Source organism: Simochromis diagramma, unplaced genomic scaffold (genome assembly GCF_900408965.1).
Source record: "Simochromis diagramma unplaced genomic scaffold, fSimDia1.1 OVJJ01000583.1, whole genome shotgun sequence".
Taxonomy (NCBI): domain Eukaryota; kingdom Metazoa; phylum Chordata; class Actinopteri; order Cichliformes; family Cichlidae; genus Simochromis; species Simochromis diagramma.
The window spans coordinates 2739517-2760605 of NW_024387285.1; the positions used below are offsets into that span (position 1 = coordinate 2739517).

Consider the following 21089-nt stretch of genomic DNA (forward strand, 5'->3'; position numbering starts at 1 on the left):
TTGCAGTATATTAATGACTAACCTCGTATTGTGGATGGATTAACTCAGTTGTTCTCCTGACTGAAGTTTGGTCCGTTTACAGCATCCTGCCATGCGATTGCATTTGTCTCTAACCATGAGGAACCTTCACGTTAACTTTTATAAGTGGAAAAGTGTTAGTGTTCGTCCTCCAGCTTCACTGTTTATGTTATGCTAACATAGCTGTGTCGCTAGCGATCACGTAGCACATCATTATATACCAGCTAGCCCAACTTCAGTAACCCTACAAACGTCACTGCTGTTTAGTTTCCTGTCTTCATTTATGTTGGAAGTGATAGCAGAGCTGTACGTTTGATTTTTTTCAGAAATCTCTCAGTCAGAACATCCAATATCATGCTTAGGTAACTAGCGAAACTAGCGAGCTAACTTCCGCTAGCTTCCTGCTAACTTCTAACTCAGTTAAATATAATAACTTTTGTTTTCATGGATGCCTGGAAGTTAAACTTTATAGTTACACCTGGTAAAGCAGCAATGCTGATCGTTTTATTAAAGATGAAAGAATTTAGACAGTTTTTAACTCTCAGTGATGCTGCAGTGTTGTTTGACCTGAAGGATACAGAGTTTAGGACCCAGATTACTCCCAGATTTAAGAGCATCTTAGTCCGACAAATATGACAATAACAACGGCCGCTTGCATGTTCTGCAAAAAAATGTGCTTTGTCGTGTATCTGACGGACAAACACCAAACCAGTTCCACATCACTGAAGTTGCACCATTTTTACAAACCAGTTCTGGTTCATCTGTTTCACTCAACAATCGGCCATGTGCATATGAAAACAAAGGCAGTGCGCATGCGCGTTTTACTCCCATTCTATCGCGATATTTCATTTTCCTATCGTTGCCTAACATTATACCGGTATTACCGTGAACGGTATAATATGGCCCAGCCCTATCTCCCGCATTTCATCTCAAAGGTACTTCTAGCCCGTACGTATGTGCGTGCATACACGTGTGTCTCCCTCAGTCACACGCATGAACTCTTACATGGTCTTCTCACACAGCTCGCCCCGTTAGCCTCCCACTCTGTGTTTGTCGGCACTGCTGTGAGGCTTGTTAGTGCTTTTTTTTAACAGCAGCTAATAGAGCACCACTGATGATGCCAACTATGCAGACCACACAGACACACACAGTCGCACATGCAAACAAGCTTTATTAGATCCTGTAGATACTTGTTGAACGACCCTGATTATCTCACTTATTTTCTTTGTTGTTTTTACAACCTTGAATATTTTGTTAATGCACGAACTGCGTTATGGAAATAAAACTGTTATTGTAAAGGATCAGTGTTTCTGAATTATTTATACTGTTTACTACAAATCACATGCAGTATATCGCAGAACTTTTGCAAACTGTGCTTGCAGGATTTGCATAATTCAGATTGTTCTCCGCTACAATCACATTTATCCATTTCGACCTAGTCCCACCTACTGTGCTGTACTGTATGTGTTTCTGTTCAGGAAAGGGGCAAAAAATCAGACCTCGTGGTGCTTTAGGACTGAAAGCAAAGAATCTATTTTCTGTTTTCTTATTTTTCAGACTGTCACGAGTCGTGCTCGGAGTGCCGTGGGCCGAGTCAGCAGGAGTGCGTGTCGTGCTCAGACCCGGCCGCCTTGCTGAAAGACGGGGCGTGCGTCCTTGACTGTGGCGCAGGTTTCTACAGTCGAGAAGGCGTCTGCCACGGTAAAGCTGACACATATCCACACTGCAGCACTGAAGACATTTAGCTGAGTTTCAGTTTTGGCTGGTTTAGTGGAAATAGCACTTCTGCTGACGTCTTTACTAAAAGTAGTGCAACTCCACAGATGCCAAGCTAATATAAGATCCAACACAAAACATTAGGTGTATATATATATGCACGGATGGTTTGAGTACATCACCATGCAGAAAGCCCAAATATATCTTCTTTAAGGAATCAGTTTACCTCTAGCTTGTGGTGATTTCTGCACATTTAGTTTCGTTGGCCAGTTTTGAAGTTATCAGCTGTAGATGTGTCCACTTTCCCTCGAATGTCATGACAGTAAATGGCCACAAAATTGTTATTATATTAAGAGTTTTTATTATTATTATATATTAACTTATCCGGCCAACTGCTACCAAACATTCTAGATGGATAAACGGCACTATGAGCCGTCTCAGGAAGCTACATTCTCTGATTTGCCTCCCTCTGTTAATTAAACCCAACCAAAATGTTTTAGTTTGAATCAATGTGTTTAAAATACAATGATTTTATCCTCTACAGGTCGAGCGTATGGAAGCACAGAACTGCCACCCAGGCAAAAGGAAATGAGGGTTATATCATATAAATATCTGATATATATATATATATACACACATATCTATAACATGAAAACTTTACTGTTCTAACAATATACTTTTCATCTTTGAACAACATAATATCACTTTATTACAATATACATAACTATCACGTTATAACAAAAAACCTTTAATGTTCTTACAATATAAATATTATTTTGTACGAACGAGATAATTATATTGTTTGAAAAATAAAGTTTTAGCATTAAAACATATCTTTTATTTTTCGAACATGATATATTTGTTTGCCTTAAAACATAGTTGGAGAAAATGGCTCGTTTATCGGAACTAGTTAAGTTGTATTTTATGCTTGGATTGAGGCATAACGTGTGATAATGTGATAGCTATGTATATTGTAATAACACGACATTATCTTTTTCATATTATCATTTTTATATGAAAAAGTTATTGTTAGAACAATAAAGTTTTCACATTATTACATGAAATAGCTGTTTTTGTTTTGCCTGGTTGGCAGCTCTACGCTTCCGTACTAAAGTGAATAGACTCAGTGTTGTTTTTCTTTTTGTACTAAATAATGCCAGTTTCATTTTAGCCTTCAGATTTTGTGACAGTCTGTGATTTTCCCTTTTCAAAGATTTTCTTTGAACAGCTTCAAGGAAATGAAGCAAAAACCTTTTGGGAGAACTAAAATGAAGTGAAGACATGAAAACAAGATATAAACTTTTCGTATTTCTTTATAATAATGACTCAGACACCGTGGTTCTTCTGTAGAGGCGTTTTAATCCATTTTCTGTTCTCTTTAATGCAGCAGTTAGACTCTTTGTACATAAAGCACTTCAAATTGCAGGTAACACTTATGCCTTTAAATGTAATTTCTCCTCTGGGGGAAAAATAATATCATTTTTATTATTTTAGTCCTAAAACCACAAAGCGTCTGTAAGAATGGATTCTGGGGAAACCAGGTGCCCGAGGGTTTGAATCCAAACTGGCACCTCCCAGTTTGAAGCACAGCCCAGTTTGGAGTTGCCAGATACATTTAAATAACTTTCAGTTTGTTTGTTTTTTCAATTTAATAATAAAAATGTACAGAAAAGTTTAAAGGGGAAAAGAAACCATACATTTCTGTGTGAGGTGTTTGCTGTGCGACTTCACTGGCGAGTGAACGGTCACATTCCCACGAAGTGCCGTTGCCCAATGCAGTAAACAGTAAACACTATCTGAGACGATGGAAAGTTTATTGTTAGCAGTGAACTGAAGGTGAAGATTTATTTGGGTGTCTTTCCCCCCGCGGAGCTTCCTGCAGCATCCACTCAGCATGATGCCAAAATGATAAGGCAGCAGTAGCAAACAAACAATTTAAAAAAAATACAATAATTAGCGATTCTCTCTCGCACTAATGAGGAGTCTGAGGCTTCTGAAATAAATAGATCCCCTATGAATATGGATGCTTTCTATTTCTGAGTGGTAAGATGAGGAAGAGTAAGAATAGTCCCCCCTCAGGGCGACAGTGAACTTAGCCAAGCTCTTTTGGTTAAAAAGACCCAGAGGGGCCGGGATGGTGGGGTGGGCTTTTCTTCTGCTGTTGCTCACAGGACAGTTTTGAAGCGCTCAGTGAGGAGCCCTCTTTCAGAAAATGTCAAAAAACCAATGGAACTTTCTAGAAAAAGGTCAAATCCATTTGAACTTGCCAGCCAGCGCTTTGAGGCCTGGTTTAAAATGTCACCATCCTGAGAGAGCTGAAGGGCTTTTCCTCCGCGGGGCTTCCTGGGACTTTAGAAGTGAAAGATTTTCTTTTTTTCATCTCTCAAGTATGCTGCAGCAAAACCACCTGCTGAGGGAACGGTTTAGCGCGTGTGTGCATGTTATGCTAAGATACCTCAGGTACCTGAGAGTGAAGATTTGATCCATTGTTGGATTTTCTTTAGATTATTTGTTGCCTTTTACCTATTTTGTTCATCTTTTCAGCCATCTGCTTTCCAGTTTCTGTCATTAAAAGTTGGACTCGTTGTTGTCTTGCCTAAGTGACTTTTGATTGTATTTGAAGGGCTGTTTGTTTAGGAGACTTTCCTCTTGCTTGTAGATAATTCAGCCATTTTTAAATTGACCTCAGTGCATTTTGTCATGCCAACAAAAAGCCATTAACGTTTACACGCTGCGCTTCACAGCCTGTGATTCGTCCTGTGCCTCCTGTTTTCCCAACAACCCCAAATGTATGAGCTGCCCACCGGGGACTGCCTTGCATCATGGGAAATGTCTCAGCCAGTGTCCAGCTCAGCATTACCTGGACAGCCAAAGCAGATGCAGAGGTAAGTGTTTGCTCTGAAAATAACAAAGTGGAGATGTTTGGGCATCATGCACAGCATGTTTGTCAAATAATAGCATATACATACAAACACCCCATACCTACAATTAAGAGCTTGTTGTGCAGCTATGTTACCTGGCACCTTGCAATTTCTGAGTCCACCATGAGCTCCTCTGTTTACAAAAGTATTCAAGGTCAAACGTGAGGCCATCTGTCCAACGGGTAAAACCCAAACCGAGACTTCAGCCCTATTAAAAGCTTCTCATTACTTTAATTAGAGAAGAAAACGTCTAAAATAAATCCTGTAACCTACACAGTTTGTGCCATTTTATTTAAGGGTCAAACCCTTAAATTCATACATAAATTTTACCAAATAGTTAAAGCGTCAGGTTCTACTGAGCTTACTAAGTTTTACTTCCTGTTTCATGGGTAGTTCTGTGTATCAGACTAAAGATCTTAAATGCTTATTTTCTTTGTGTCCCCAGCCTGCCACAGCTCCTGTGCCTCCTGCTGGGGTCCCTCGGTATCCCAGTGCACCTCGTGTCCAGGCGGACTACTTCTCCACCAGGGCCAGTGTGTGGAGGCCTGTGGGGAGGGGCTGTATGCTCACGACTACACCTGCCACAGTGAGAGTCTAAACACATTAATAAAGTATCCTGTTAAAAAAACTTTTCTTCCTTGTCCCCAGAGTGTAACTGCCTCTCTGTGATGTTGTCTGTCCTCGCGCCCAGACTGTCATCCCTCCTGCCGTTCTTGTGTGGGACCCCTGGCCTCAGACTGCCTCCGCTGCCTCAAACCGGAGGAAGCTCTTCTTCCGCAATCGAGTCACCTTCAGCACAGCGTCTGCACAGCTGGGTGTCCCACGCGCAGCTTCCTGGATGACATGCAGACATGCAGAGGTGAGTGTATTAAATGTTTTATTTAGCTTCCTGTATAATTCAGGAGAGGCGGTACCTGCGAGGCCAGAAAGGATATTTCTGCTGCTGTGGGTCATGGTCGCTAATTAACACGCCAGCCATCGCTCACTTTGACTTTTAAAACAGATCAAATAGTCATTAGCACTAACTACGTTTAAGCCTGGTGAAAGCCAAAAAAAACAAATTGTAAAATCCACGAATCAAAGCCAAAGCTTAACTCTTTTTAACAACAAATCGTGCCCCCATTTGCATTAGTAGTAATGAAATACTTACTCTGAATCGACAGAATATTAATGTGCAGCTATTCAGATTTTCTAACTGAACAATTTGTTATATAACACAGGATTTGACATCTTTTTAACAAATGTCACAGTTAGGGTGACAAGTAAACTGGATATTAAACATAAAATTATAAAAGAAACAATTAGTTGCTTCATAAATAAGTAATGAGCAGAGTAATTAATCATGAAAATGTTAATTAGTTGAATCCTAAATATTGAATGAATTGTAGTTTTTGCTCTAACTTATTAAACAACCTGAAAGCTGGATTGATGCTCTGTTTATTCTGTGTACTGAACTGCTGGTTAGCGCTGGAAACATCCTGGCTTCATACATTTCTGATATCAGAACTGAGGAGTCTGTGTTTGAAATTCATGATCTGGCATTTGCACCTACTGTGTGAAGGGTAGGCCCTCCATGATGCAAGGCTTTTCCCTCCTTTACTCTAAAGGTCCCGTTGGTAGACTGTAGGTGCTGTTTGCAGCAATTTGCAGACCCACATCTACAAGTTGTAGCTGCCACTCTCAGAAATATACGGCAGTTGCTTAATTCTGTTTGTGTTCTTGTTGCTGCAGAGAAAACATACGTCATGATATGCAAAGAACTTCTTTGTAGTAAAGTGAAACAGACCCTTAAAAGCAAAGGTTGTTCTCCTTTGTGATTTTAAACCAATCCGCATTTTGAATACATGGATTCTGCCGTGGTGTTGGTGGTTTTCCTACAATCTATGTCTGTGTGGAACCTGAGAACTAAAGATAGGGGCATATAGCATGTCCTTTCAGCCATACTTAATGACCTTGTAGTACCATATCTCCCCTTTAGAGCACTTTGCTCTCGCACTGCAGGCCTACTTGTTGTTCCTAGAGTATTTAAAAAGTAGAATGGGAGGCAGAGCCTTCAGTTTTCAGGCCCCTCTTCTGTGGAACCAGCTTCCAGTTTGGATTCAGGAGACAGACGCTATCTCTACTTTTAAGATTAGATTTAAAACTTGCTAAAGCATATAGTTAGGGCTGGATCAGGTGACCCTGAATCCTCCCTTAGTTATGCTGCAATAGGCATGGGGGATTCCCATGATGCATTGAGTTTTTCCTTTCCAGTCACCTTTCTCACTCACTCTGTGTTAATAGACCTCTCTGCTGAATCACACTTGTTATGAATCTCTGACTCTTTTCCACAGCATGTCTTTTATCCTGTCTTCCTTCTCTCACCCCAGCCGGTCGCAGCAGATGGCCCCGCCCCTCCCTGAGCCTGGTTCTGCCGGAGGTTTCTTCCTGTTAAAAGGAAGTTTTTCCTTCCCACTGTCGCCAAAGTGCTTGCTCATAGGGGTTCATATGATTGTTGGGTTTTTCTCTGTGTGTGTTATTGTAGGGTCTAGCTTACACTATAAAGCATCTTGAGGCGACCGTTGTTGTGATTTGGCGCTGTATAAATAAAATTGGATTGAACTGAATAGAATTTTAGATTTAAAGGATTGTGTACATTTGTATCTTTTTCTGTTTCCCACAATAAGTGAATTCAATGTTTTACACTTCTGAAAATCAGACACTTGATCCAAGTGTAACTGTTGGTGTTTTGGCTTAACACTGAAAAGTCTTTCAAAGGTTTTTCCCTGAATTCGAGCTTGAAATTAATTAAGAATTGTGTAAGCATGTGTGGAATTTGTAGGTGTGCGTGTAGATGGCTGGTTAGCATTTTTTTCCAGTGTGAAATTGCGCGTGTAATGGACTAATTTTTAAGATGGGATTAAGGTTTGAAGGGGAAGTCGAGTCAAGTGAGAATAATTATCACCTACCTACCAACAGACTGTCCTTCCCAGAATGCTACGAGGATTTTTATTTTTTTTCAAATGTAAAGCAGGACAACAATGAAGAGACTGTAATTGATTTTATTTGCCTCCCTCGTATGTGCTGTGCTCTGAAATATGTCCTGTTAACAACAATCAGCCCTTTGCTATCTTCTTACTCAGTCCTTCAGTCCTTGTGCCCGCTGACCATACTGCATTCAGTAGCTGGCAGGGAGTCGGGTATTTGTTCTCGGTGCCTGTCACACAGGCAGATCTTTTGCCAACAATGCTGTTTCTTTGGTTCAGCTCTACTTTCTCTTCAGCTCACTTTTCATCTGCTGGAGCTGCTTTCACCTTTGAATGGGGTAAAACACACAGTGTGGTTTTATAGCTGCTGCTTACATAAAGATGGGATTTTAACTACTTGCATGACACAGAGAGGCTTTGTGAGCGTGTCAGTAGGAATGGTTTTGCTTTAGAAGCAAAACATTGATGGGATCTGCTTAAAGCTAGTCGACTTTTCCATTTTAAAGCCTACAGCACCATTTGAACACATTTTCTATTGATGTATGTATTGTGTTTTTTCCCCTTTTAGTCCTGATTTATACTAATTGTTATATGAGAACAATTAGTTTTCAACCTGTGGTTTGCTAATTCACCATCTTGGTTTTTGTGGATCCGGATGTTTAAATGAGAAGTGTGCTAAGTCATCAGCAACCTCGAACCATCTTGTAGCTCCATAAATAGCACAGATGTTGTCTGATGACTCAAACCCACTACTCCCACTGGTAGTAGCTTTGATCGCTTTGTACTCTGAGCTGATATTTGTTTGGTTGACACTACTGGGGCTCCAAATGCAAACCGGAGGGCCTCAACTATCAAACACACTACACTACTCGACATTTACAGATATCTCTTCAGAGAAGATCTTATCTCAGAGGTGTGCTGACACCTTTAGATGTTTTCAGGAGACGTCTAGTCTGGCCTGCTTGTTCTTGAGTGTAACCAGTGGTTTGCCCTTTGCTGTAAATTCTCATGAAGTTGTCTTGATAGTGACATGCATACCTTTGTTGCATTAGATATTAAGTCATTAAGCCATTAAATCCTAACCAAGTAAATCATTCTGAGATCATCCACTTAGTCATCTTCTGTGGTCTTTCAGGCATTTTGGTGTTGCTCAGCTCACCAATGGCATTCCTCCTTATTAAGACTGTATGGGATTCATGATTTGTCTCTCAGACAACAAATGTGATTTCAATACTTTGAATCAAGTTAATTTGTCATCAAATAATGAGGGAGCAGTCCCCACCTGGCCGTGAAGCTGCTCGTCAGTAATCGTCCAATTGCTATTGAGCCTCTGAGAAATGAGGACTATGTCTAAAAGTGGTTTATGGTTAACAGTTAATGCAATATTTTTATTAAACCTGTTGAATTACAGCAGCACTCAGATGTTGAATGTTTGATTTAAATTCCACTGCGGCGTAAAGAGGCAACATCAAACCCTGTCATTGTCCAAATATTCATTCATGGACTGACACATGAGGATGTGGAGCGCCCCTCAAATACCTCACTGATGAAGAACAAAATGTTATCTAATGAATATTTCAGCAGTAAGTGAGAAGTGACGAAGCGATGAGTGCTTTTATGAACCGCTTTCTTCTTTACTTATTCAGGTTTGCAGAGATTTTATTTGGACTGATGTGAACAGTCAGCACATCGCTGAAGGAAATGAAAATGCAGAGCTTTACCGCTATATTCACAACTGAAGTACACTGTTGCTTATGGCCGAAACTTCCAACTTCCAAGCAGTTTGTGGAGATGAGCCACACGAGACAACCGAGCGCAGAAAATGAGGCAAGCTGCGCTCTTGGATTGTTGGGATTTCCCACAGTGCCGCGGATAAATCCTCGCCTGTTTACAGCAGCTCAACAGCTGTGTTTCAAAGCGTGAGTGCAGTTCAGTGAGCACGTCAATTACAGGCTGCTCTGAGGAATGTCTTTATAGTTTCCTGTTAGCTGAAGTTCCCCTCGCAGCTCGGAAACTGTAATTTGTTGCTCACGTTGTTAATACTTTTCCTGTGTGGTTTCTTACATTAGGCCAGTTAATGAATATAAGCGAGGTAAAACGCACTGTTGGTTTGCTGCTTCAAATGGAAACAGTTCTTAAACTCGAGTTTGCATTAAAGTGATGAAATGAGTCAAAAGTTAGCTCTCGTGCTTCTTAAGCTTAAGTAAGGGGCGTTTTGGACCTGTGGGCTCGAACAACCTGAATAAAAAGAAAGAAAAATCCTCATTTTGCGTCACACTTGAACACTCTGCAAATATATCCTTGCACTCACTTTGCTTTTAGGGATGTTAAGCCAAAAGCCATTTAAGTAATAGCTTGATTTGTCTCCTCACGACAATTTGTTTTTAAGTTCAGGCAGCCAAGAAAATTTTGTTTACTTTACCTGGAATTGAATAGCCCTTAGCAGTATTGAATTTCCTTAATCATCCTGGGGGGCACAATTACAAATCAATGAGTGGGATTGGAGTGTCCTCTAACGCTCATTCGTCTCTGTGAGCACTTGGGACCGACACTAAACCGATGTAGACTCTAAAGTGGTTTTAAGAAAAGTGTCTGAAGCTATTGTCACTAAATGGAAGTTCAGTTAGTAGCAAGACGTGCATGTATACACACAGTTAACAGAAGGCACGGCAGCCATGACAACACCAGTGTTTGCAGCTGTTTTAAAAACAGTGAAATCAGCACCTGGATGAGTATTTTTCCTTTAATCTTGTGGAAGACGTGGTGTAGATGTAAAATAGCAGAAAATATTTAAAAGTATCAAAGTTAAAAGGTTGCTGTAACTTTGCAACTTTGTAACTTTAGACCAGTTATTTCTGACGCTCCAGCCTGTTATCTTCGTCGGTTCCTCTCTATTTCTGAACAAATACACTCTCTGACCACTTTAATAGGTACGTTCAACTGCTTGTAGACCCAAATTTCTAATCAGCCGATCACATGGCAGTAACTCCCTGCATTTAGGCGTGTAGCCACTGTCTCGTTGTCAATGTGATCCACTGAAGTTAAAACTGGCCTCCGCAGTCATCAGACCTCAGTTCAGCAGAGAACCTTTGAGATAAGGCAAAACGGCAGATTTATATCATGGATGTGCAGCCGACACATCTGTGTTCACGTGGACCAAAATCTCTGAGAAATGTGCAGCTCAGTGCAAATGAGGTGTAGCTGGTGAGTGTGCATACCACTCCCCAGAGGGTGTAGCATTTGTGGCCCCTTAAATTTTTACTCCATTGCAAAATTGTTATTGTGAGTAGATTTTAGCTGAGGTTAGAATTTAATAGTTTCTAGTGCCTCGTTAGTGCCTAACGAGCAAAAGGAAGTCTAAACACAAACCAAGTGAGGAAGTGGAAAACACAAATGATATCTGACTTACTACCTGTGACTGACACAGGTGTCCATCATTAGCTGGTATTGAAGCAGCTGATGTGCCAGTTTAAAGAAAAATGTGTGGGAATCTGCAAATGGTTTTATTTGGCACACCTTCCTGTCCCCAGGATAAGTGTGAGTGCATGATACTGTCTGCTGTTCTGCTTAGATCTGATTCTCCTGACATTGTCCATAGTCCATTTGTGAAAATGACTGATTAAATCAAAAAGCACACTAAGTAGTAGAGCTGCTAACTTGGTTCTATAGACTCAAGTTGCAAACACAATGTTAAGCTCCATAAAGTAAAGTGGTGGTATAACTGGAACAAATTCTACTTGCAAAACACATGAAGGCAAAGCAGTCTAAGTGATCTGAATGCAAAGTGAATTTCAGACACGGTGCGATTACACATAAAGTCAATAGAAAGACTGGATGCAAATTCTCTGATGGCAGCACAAACTGAGAGGAGAGACGTGCCTGCGTGTGCTGGAAATGTTTCAGCCTGAATCGACCTCAGAAATGATGGCAGAGGGAAATGGAGAGAGACGGGGAAATGATGGCGAGTCACAGAGTCTCTGGTGAGTTCAGGCATCAGTGAGGCTGAACCGATCACAAAAACACGCCCGCCCGCACTCTTCACAAAGCATGTTCAATTAGGTGTTATTGACCCCGATGAAGGCTGCAGGTAGAAAGTGTAGATCTCACAACTTTCTTTTTATTGTACGCATGTTGTTCCTCTCTTTGCTGATTTTTTTGTGTGTGGGAAAAAATATATATTTAAGCCACATTAATTAAATATTGGATTTCTACGTTACCTGCTGACATATGAGAAAATGACAGTTTTTCTTGTTATACAGAAAACCTGAATTTGAAGTCAGCAGAGTTATTGTGTCTATTGTGTGGGTGCCAGGTTCACACTAAGCCTCCTTTTGTCAGATGAACACAAATTTAGCTGAAGATCAATTCAATAAATGGCACGTCATTTAAGCTCTATTCACAGTAATATGTAAAGGAGTCGCTCCTCTCTGCCTCCATTCTCACTAACAAAGGTTTCCCTCAGTGGAGTGTCAGTGGGTTCAGTTGTACGGCTGGGAACAATACATGCTGTTGTACAAGTTTCTGTGTGTGTGTGTGTGTGTGTGTGTGTGTGTGAGTGTGGCGCTCTGACAGATAACCAGACCTCCCCCGTACCTACTGTCCTTAAAGGAGGCTGGGGCCTGTGAGCCATCAGACGTCTGAGAGTAAATTCCAGGTTGTAAATCCCCACCTTCTCCATTCAGTGCAGACAGAGACAGTTTGTGTGTAGGAGGCTTAACGCTGCTCGGTGTGCAGGTTGAGGTGCAGCACACCGTGACACACGAGGAGAGTTAGCGCGCGCCTAACATGTGCTGGAATAACTTAGACCGTGTTTGACTTTAACTGTCGCAGTTATTGATTGAAATACCATTAAGCTGCAAGATATGCAGCTGAAAAAATTGGCAGATGGTCATATGTATGCTAATGTTTTCTATTTGGACTGCGCTACAAGGTTGGGCTGAAATTCTGAGATGTGTTTTTATGACATATGATATTCAGCTCGGGGCTACTTTCCATCATTAAGATTAAAGGTGTTTGTCACCTCATTACTCCAGACCACGACGTAGCTGTAGCTCTGTGTAGGCTTTGCTGTCGAAACATGTTCAACCATAACCAATAATGACACGTTTCCGCTGGTGCATCAAGGCACCAGAGCCAAAAGACACAGGCAACATCTGACGCCAACTAGTGTAAAAGCACATTATTCCAGTCCTAATACATACTCCCCATGGTTCCCAGCTCTCTTTGGGAACCTAACTGCAAGTGTTAGGCATTCTACCAGAGTCATTTAGGTGTGCAAAGACATAAACGCGCAGATAGGCTTCTGAATTTTTTTCTTATAGGGTGATTACTGGCCCCAATGATCACAGCTATCCTCCACCGCAACTCTGCAGCACATGACCAGAATGAAAACTGCGAGGGGGAAAATTTGATTGATGGAAACCTGATGTTTGACATAACCAGCTTAACAAATAATCATTTTCTGCACTTTAATTGGGCGGATTAAACAGCTTACGTGTCATTCATATCAATGAAACCTGTTCAGGAGCACAGTTTCCTATAATTTTTTCCCTGATGTATTTGTAACTCGGCTCTTGCAGCAGTTGTTGTTGCCATTTCCTCCAAATTGCTCCTCATAGAAATGGGCTGATTTCGAGCATCCCATAACGCAGCGGAATCAATATGAGTGACACCTTAGACACTTCCGAGGAATGAGATATAACCATCCACCTGTGTTTCTGCGGCACATGCTGCCGCACTTATGAAATGATAAGCTCTGTACTGTACCAGGAGAATCATTTATGGAAAGCATTAAGGAGCGCTCACACCCCCAAACTAAATCACAATCTCATCGACTGCGCCCACCTCGAATTATGACCCTATCAGCACAAAACAAAGTAATGAATGTGATTCTCTGAGCTCGTGCACCAGATAATGTGTGATGAGAACGCCTGCGCACATGAATTCGGCTACTACAGGAATCAATATGCGCTCTCCTTCCTGGAGCAAATTAGATATCCAAGCTGCAATAAAAGAGCGAGAGGCATCCTATCACTCTTATTCACTCCCCGTATTAATGACATAAGTTTGACAGCAGGCCTGCTTAATACGCCTCTGAGTCTGCGTTTGTTTTTGGACCATTGATGTGAAGATTTCTGGGTAGCTTGTGATTGGCAAGATGAGCTGATTTTGATTTATTTATTTATTTATTTGTCATGTGTTTTTGCATGTTGTTGGATGAATAAGCGCATTTGTGGGTGGTAAACTCGATCATAAACATATTGGATGTCATCTCATCTCTTCTACCAATTAAGCTGCCATAGTTGACGAGGAAGAACAAGAGGGATTACGGGTGGGCGGCAGGGAGACGGTGGGCGATGATGGGATGTCAGACTGACAGGTTCGGCTGACAACCGTGTGACTTTAAAAGTCCTTGCTCTGACACTGAGATGGTCCCACAGGGTAAATGTTTTTGCGCGTGTGCACACACACACACAGACACGCAGTAGTGTTGGCTCAGGTAGAGCTACCTGCCAGTGCTGTCATGCAGTGTGTACACAAGACCCGGATGCAGCTGACAGCCCTCTGAAAGAATCCAAAGAGGAGTAATTATAAACACACACATAGTCCAGTGTAAATATACTAAAAAAACAAGACCGGTAGTGCACACACACACACACACACACAGGCACGCACGCACACACCTGGTGCTGCTAGCCAGTTGATGACAGGCCTTTTGTCTTTCATTCGAACCCCCGCCAGCAGCATGAACCCCTCTCAGCTGCCAGAGCTGATAGCATTGCTCAGCTATTTGTCTTCATGGTGCCAAAGCAGACATCAAAGGCTGCACAAAATGCCTGTTTCAGGGCAGCTGCTGTGTTGGGTGATCAGTGTGGGGGCATGTAAGTGAAGGCTAAATAAACTAGGAAGTGCATATATAGAAAAGCAGGGTAATCTGCATGTGGAGCTACATTTAACAATGTAAAGTTGCATTAGGCAGCACTTTTGGTCAAATCAAATGAGGCTGCTCACCAGCAGAGGCCCAAAAATGTCTTATTAGAAGTATTATTAGTGGTAGTTTTTTGAGTTTTTTTTAGAAGAAAGTTTATCATGGATTGTCTTATTTGTCTTTATTCGTAAAAAAATATCTAGTTTTCCCTTAACTTCTGATCAGTTCCAAAATTTCCCTTTGCTGAGTTTAATGTCATTTATTTTGCCGTAACTTTTAGGCCTTTAAAATGTACTTTTTTAAGCTCTGCCCTACTGTATGCAGTAAAAAAAGATCTATAAATAAAACAAATAAGCAAAGTGGATCCAACAAGTCTTCCAACTATTTGTTCTTAGTGTTATTTAAGTCCATAAAATCGTTAAATTCTACCCAGTTTTATTTAATATAAAAAGCACCAGTTGATTGCAGCAGTCACCTCAGGGTGCAACAATATTGAAGAGAGAAACCCAATAACCATGACAGTTCCTTGTGGGCAGCACTTGATAATGATGGGAAAGAACAGAAACCTGCAGAACCGGGCTCAGGAGAGGGGCATCCATGTTCCATGACCGGAGAAGAGTGAAAAGAGGGAAGTGGAGAAGGAATAATCATGGCATCATCATCATGGCGATCAGCCAGTAGCCTGGGCCTATCACAACTTAACTAAAGTTGTGTCTACACAGGAAGCCACTAGCAGTGATTTGGCGACCAGAGGCTAGCAATTCAGTGACTGCAGGTGAAATTACAGCTGTCTCTGTGAAAAAGGCAGTGTGAAATCCTCAGTTAAACGGGGCTTAAATGTAAGGCGAGCAATGGAAGTGACCATTCATCAGACTATAGGATACGGTTAATTGACAGATGACAGGATAGTAAATAATTAGAGGGTTGCTAAGCAACACAAACCTGGAATTTGCACCAGTAACCAGCCATCAGTGACAAACTGCAATGAACAATAATAATTTAAAATGTAACCTATGAGCAGCTCTCACAGATGTCTTTTCTGTGCAGGATCATCTGCTGATCCTTTTCTGTTCATCAGCAGTTTCTTAGTTGTAGTTCTCATTAATTAGTCCTTCGTTTAGAAGCCGAGATACCGTGACGGCTTTAAAAAGTTCACCTATAATTTATGCAGTTTAAAATCTTCTGATGTGTTTTACAATGATCCGTGTGGAAGGTTTGTTTTGATCTCAGCAGTCCAAATTAAACAGTGGAGCATGTTATAGATTTGCATCTTGGTTGGCGTGTGTCCGCCTTGGAGGAGGCTCTCTGGGCTGGCACTGACTCTGGTGTTAATGCGTAACTTCTGATTGGGGAATCTGGCTGCTGGCCTTATCTGAGTGTTACATTACTTCTGGCTGACGGAGCTGACTAAAAGCTCCTGAGAATCAGATTTCTGCATGCCAGCAGGGAAGGACCAAGGTACAGTAAAGTGGCAGTAAAATAGCAGGAACAGTGGTGGAAATTGAATTCAGTTCAGACACAGTCAAATGGGCTGTTTCTTTTTTACTGTATAACTTTACAGGAATAGGAGTCTCTGTCTTAGTCTCTGTCTTAGTCTCTGTCTTAGTCTCTGTCTTAGTGTACCCTGACTCTTGCCTCTTTGTCAGCATGCTTCAGTTCTACGTGACCCTGAGAGGGATGAGCAGTTAAGAAACAGGAATCAATTTTAAGTTGCATTAATGCATGACTCATAAATAAGTGGCTGTATATAAACTGTGTACAAACAAATGCACTTCCCTCAACCTGGTTTAGTACTTCAAATTACTACCTGTGTCATTTGAAGACACTTGTAAAGTTTATATTCATCAAGCAAGCTGACGTAACGCTTCACTGTAACGTAGCTACTGTACGAATTTAGCAAAAACTGCTTTGCGATGTTAGCAGAGAGGATCGGCTGAAAACTGTAAGCTGGGCAATTTATAAAGTTAGTCCCAGAAGTTTACATAAGGAACTCCAGTCGTTCCTTGGATACTGTTTGGCTCCAGCTTGTGATAAAGTTTTTCTTGAGATTTAGTTATTGTGACAATAGCAAAATCTCAAAAGTTGGTCCATCTCCTTTTAATTCAACTCCCAAAACCCATTTCTAGAACAAAAGTGCCATCCACTCATCTTTTCATTTTTCTGTTGTGGCTGTGCTATAGTGAAGAAGGCACAGCTGGGGATTGAGCCTCCTCCTCTCTTTCTCCTTTATACTTCTTTTTTTGATGGTGACCATGTCGCTGCTCTTCGTGTCCTCTTCAGAGTGTCATCCCTCCTGCTGGCAGTGTGCTGGGCCATCTGCAGACGACTGTACGTCCTGTCCCTCCCCGTCCAGCCTGTACGAGGGCCGCTGTGTCCCCACATGCCCACAAGGCTTCCTTATTCAGGACAACCAATGCCAAGGTGAGAGCACATACACACACATATATCTGCTTTTGTACTCTTGAGTCACACTCAGTGTCATAGTATTGCTTAGCCTAAATTCTAACCTTAACAGTAAAACACACAAAAAAAAGTCTTTACTTTGCAAAAATGGTCTCGAGGTGAACTGCTCCTTAAAAAAGGAAGTGAAACAATGGCAAACGTGTGGCAAATCCGTCTTTGTTCTAGGCCTTTATTCTTGATTCACTCACCTGTTTCATGATTTCCTTTATTTGCCGGTGTTTAAAACCCGAGACTGAGAAAAGAGATGGGTGCTGGTTCTCAGGACCACATCAACACAAGGCTAATAACTAGTGTTTTATTCAGTATGACCCAAAAAAAATTACTCTCTTTGCATTTGACCCATTCACTCAGTGAAGCAGTGGGCAGCCACTCAGCAGGCACACCGGGGAGCAGTGTGTAGGGATGGTACCCTGCTCAGGGGTACCCGTTCAGTGGATTCGAACCCCCGACCTTCCGATCATGGGGTGACAATTCCACCTACTGAGCTATCCCTGCCCCAAAGGCACTGCTAGGATTCAAACCCAAGATCTCCTGTTTACTAGACAGGTGCTTTAACCAACTAAGCCACAGCACCACCGGAGCACAGGATCAAAGATTTATACAGCTAATAAGTTGTGATGGTTTTGCCTGTAAAGCCGAACTGGCAAGACTTACAGACATGTGAAAGAATAAAATAAAAAATTCATCATTTTTATCTTACTTACACAGATTTATTTGGTTTTGGTAAATATCCCGTAAGTATCCTATAAATATCCTAGCTGTGAAATGTATGCGAGTGCTACAGGTAACTGTGATTTGGATGCATGTAGCTGTCTTGCAGAGCGGTAATCAGAATTTATTACTATGTTTGTCCAAACTTTATATATCTGACCCATTAAATGACTCTCATTCCTCAGCGTGGCCCTTAGTGAACACATGTTAACCTTAGCTGGGCTCTTCTCCCCATCTATCCCCCGCCCCTCTGTGACTCGCCTACTTAATGAAAATCCATTTGCTCTAATCTCCAACTCATTACCTCAGCTCGGTGTATTGTCTCTGACCTCATTTGAAACAAGATGACCCTTCCTATCTTCCGTTTACCAGCTTTATTCTTTGGTCTTTTTTAAATGTGCTAAATTTTATTGTTTATCTTGGGAAAAAAACAACAAGAAAAAAACTTTTTGAAGACCTCAGTGGATCACATATTTAAACCTGGCTTCAGTAATTGACCGATGAAGATGGATACCAAGACAGTTAAGAAGAGCGATGCACTCACATCGTCTTGGATTACACAATAAATGGGCTCTGCTTGCTGACTTGGCCTTATCTCCTTCAGTACTGACTGGCTCATTAGAAAGTACCCAGAAGAAGGATTGTGTTTCAGTGTAGATGAGAATAAACGTTTGCTACAAGTGGCGTTGGTGACTTTTAATGTGAGGCGATAAGAACGCTGTGTGTTGCTTAAATGCACCAAATGACGTGTAATGTGAAAGTTGTGGCTCATAACGACAAAGCCAGAAAGCATTAGCATCAACTCTGCGGTGCTTTATTCCATCAGCTCTGTCTCCATCTCCTGAAGCCAGCTGTTTGTTAAAAGCCAACAAGAAATTAAGCTCTGACAAACCTGCTGTACACCATCCACCCTGCACCATGCATGAGGCAAAATTAAAGAGTGGCTAATGAACAACCTACAAACTGTATATCAAGGATACACACCCTGTACCTCGTGGCCGGTCTGACTGAGAGAAAAAACGGAGGATATTGCCTGCTGAGCCGAGCCTGGCAGCGACCTGTCAGTCACAAATTAGTTATGTCCCTGCTCTGCATGGCATCGTAACATAAGAAATGAACAGTATGCAGTATGCAGGAAGACTCCAAACCAAAGACTTCATTGTTTTTAGTGACCACCGGAGTGTTCCAACAGCACTAACACGTCCAAGCAGTCCAGTTGAACTGTGGTGTTGTGAGTTTCCATGCGCATATGTAGTATGTCATCACCTGTCTTTGTCCCCCTCTCTCTCAGCGTGCCATCCCTCCTGCCAGACCTGCTCCGGTCCCTCCCAGGCCGACTGCATCGCCTGCCCCCCGCTGGTGTCCCTGCAGAGTGGCCACTGCAGGGCAAACTGCCAAGAGGGGCATTTCCTTAATGCTATCTCTGGAGAGTGCGTCAGTAAGTCAGAATGTGTGTAAATGTGTGTGAGAGAGAGTACGGATGGTTTAATGCTCATTTATATGCCATTTGCGCAAAGCTTTCATCAAACACGCTGTTTTTTCACTCCGAGTGGCACCCATGGGAGTAGAACTACCAACCTTGGCAGGGAGAGTCCCTTGCTCTGCCCGCTTAGCTTTGCATGATCACACATAGAGACATACCGATTCCTGCGTGTCTGAAGCTCCAGTAATCTGCATTATTCATCAGAAATGCCAGTCATCTTTGTAAAATAGATGCTCTTAGAGTTGGTTTCACTTTCTACTTTAGGGTTTTTCCTGGCTTAGCTTAAGCCTTTAGCAGGGCAACTACACTCGTGAGTACATACAGTCAGGGCGATAGGTCTGTGTTGCATTACTGGGCAGAAATCTGTGCTTTTTAACGTTAATTACAACTATTTAGCTGAAGAAAAATGTCCATTATTCTGAGTAAATGAAATCTCATTTTTCCATACTGAGTTTTTGGGTAGCCACCAAAAACTCCTCGATGAAGTACTTGTACTGTATTTCACTCTGCAGGCTTCTAGATAATTTATCTTCAATATCCACGGGAACAGTTGGACATAAAGCAGGTTTTGTCCTTTTTTTTCCAGAACACTTATTCCAGATCTAAACACCCTATTGAAATTCTTACATCAGTTGTTATCATTTTTATACATATCACCTGTAAGCAGTATCCTCTATCGACTCTCTACTAGGGACAGCGGGCAGTTAAAATGTAAAGCATAAAGTGGATGGAGCCATGGTGGAGGTTTCACTCACATACCATCCACTTAAGGATCCAATAATTAGATTTCATCAGTCTGATCAAATCACAAAAGTTACATTAGGTGAAAATGGGACAATCTTGTTGTTGTCAGCTCAGTTAATATTATCCTAATTGTGTGTGTGAGGACACCCACTCACTGAGTAGTGCACGGTTAGTTTTCAAGTTCACACAGATCTGTGTTATCACTGGTTACAAAGGAAAAACCTACAGACCCTGTTAGTTTGAGGCTGCAGTGATAGCAATGGACTGACTGCAGCTAATAACATCTATTGAGTGTGCTGAAAACCTCTGATGTTCAAAGAGACCTTTAGTATGAATAAAAAGACACTTATAATAGACTTTCCCTTATTTCCAGTTCTCTAAATGATGGGAATGTTGGCATTAAATTCATCAAACCTATAGACAAATAAAAATACCAGTTTCTCTGAAAGTGCATCACAACTGATTTTTGTTGCTGATTAACTCCCCGGCATCAAATAATCAAACCTGCTGACAGACTGAAACTGAAAAATCTGCAGGATTAATTCGATAATGTGAATTATAGCAGCTGCTCTAGTTAGCCAATCAGCTGTCTCGAAACCACAAATGCAATAAAAAGGCTTTTATATGGTAGCTTGTTTTCACTGAGCTGACGGTTATCATGCATATAATATATTTTTGCATACATTTTCATCCCCATTTATCAAAAGAAACTGTGACAAATGGAACTAATAATCTTTTGCTGCACAGATGGAGGAAACGGCTGTAGTTTAGGTTATAATGCGTGCCTTTCACAATGTTAACTCTCCACATTGAAACATAATGCTCGGTCATAAAATGGTTTTTAAAAATTGCTCAGTGAACAAAGTTCAGTATAAACTGTAATAGTGAATGGTCCTTACAAGCAGGTGTATTTGAGGAATTCTGTGTGAATCCACTATTATCATTCCTGATGCATCACTGCACTGAGGCCAAAGCACTGTGAGGTGTAATTGGCTTTGACAAAACAGCAAAATCTGATAGGAATGAAAACAAGCTGAGTTTTTAGAGACACATTTTTACACCAATGTGTAACAAATAAATCAAAATAAAAAAATAATGGTGGCCATAACCTAAATCTGCAGAATAAAGTGAGTTAAAAT

At 41.3% G+C, this 21089-nt stretch overlaps 1 protein-coding gene and 1 non-coding gene across 2 annotated transcripts in view; one reads left to right on the plus strand and one right to left on the minus strand.

Annotated features, from left to right (window-relative positions):
* fras1 (Fraser extracellular matrix complex subunit 1) overlaps positions 1 to 21089 on the plus strand; it is a 198592-nt gene that overhangs the window by 51730 nt on the left and 125773 nt on the right. The window contains 6 exon segments of the mRNA XM_040003499.1: positions 1576 to 1719; positions 4479 to 4619; positions 5101 to 5241; positions 5347 to 5514; positions 16830 to 16970; positions 19015 to 19161. Of these exon segments, the coding sequence (XP_039859433.1) occupies positions 1576 to 1719; positions 4479 to 4619; positions 5101 to 5241; positions 5347 to 5514; positions 16830 to 16970; positions 19015 to 19161 (882 nt within the window).
* Positions 17513 to 17586, minus strand: trnat-agu. The gene has a single exon. It is a non-coding gene; the product is annotated as a tRNA-Thr (tRNA).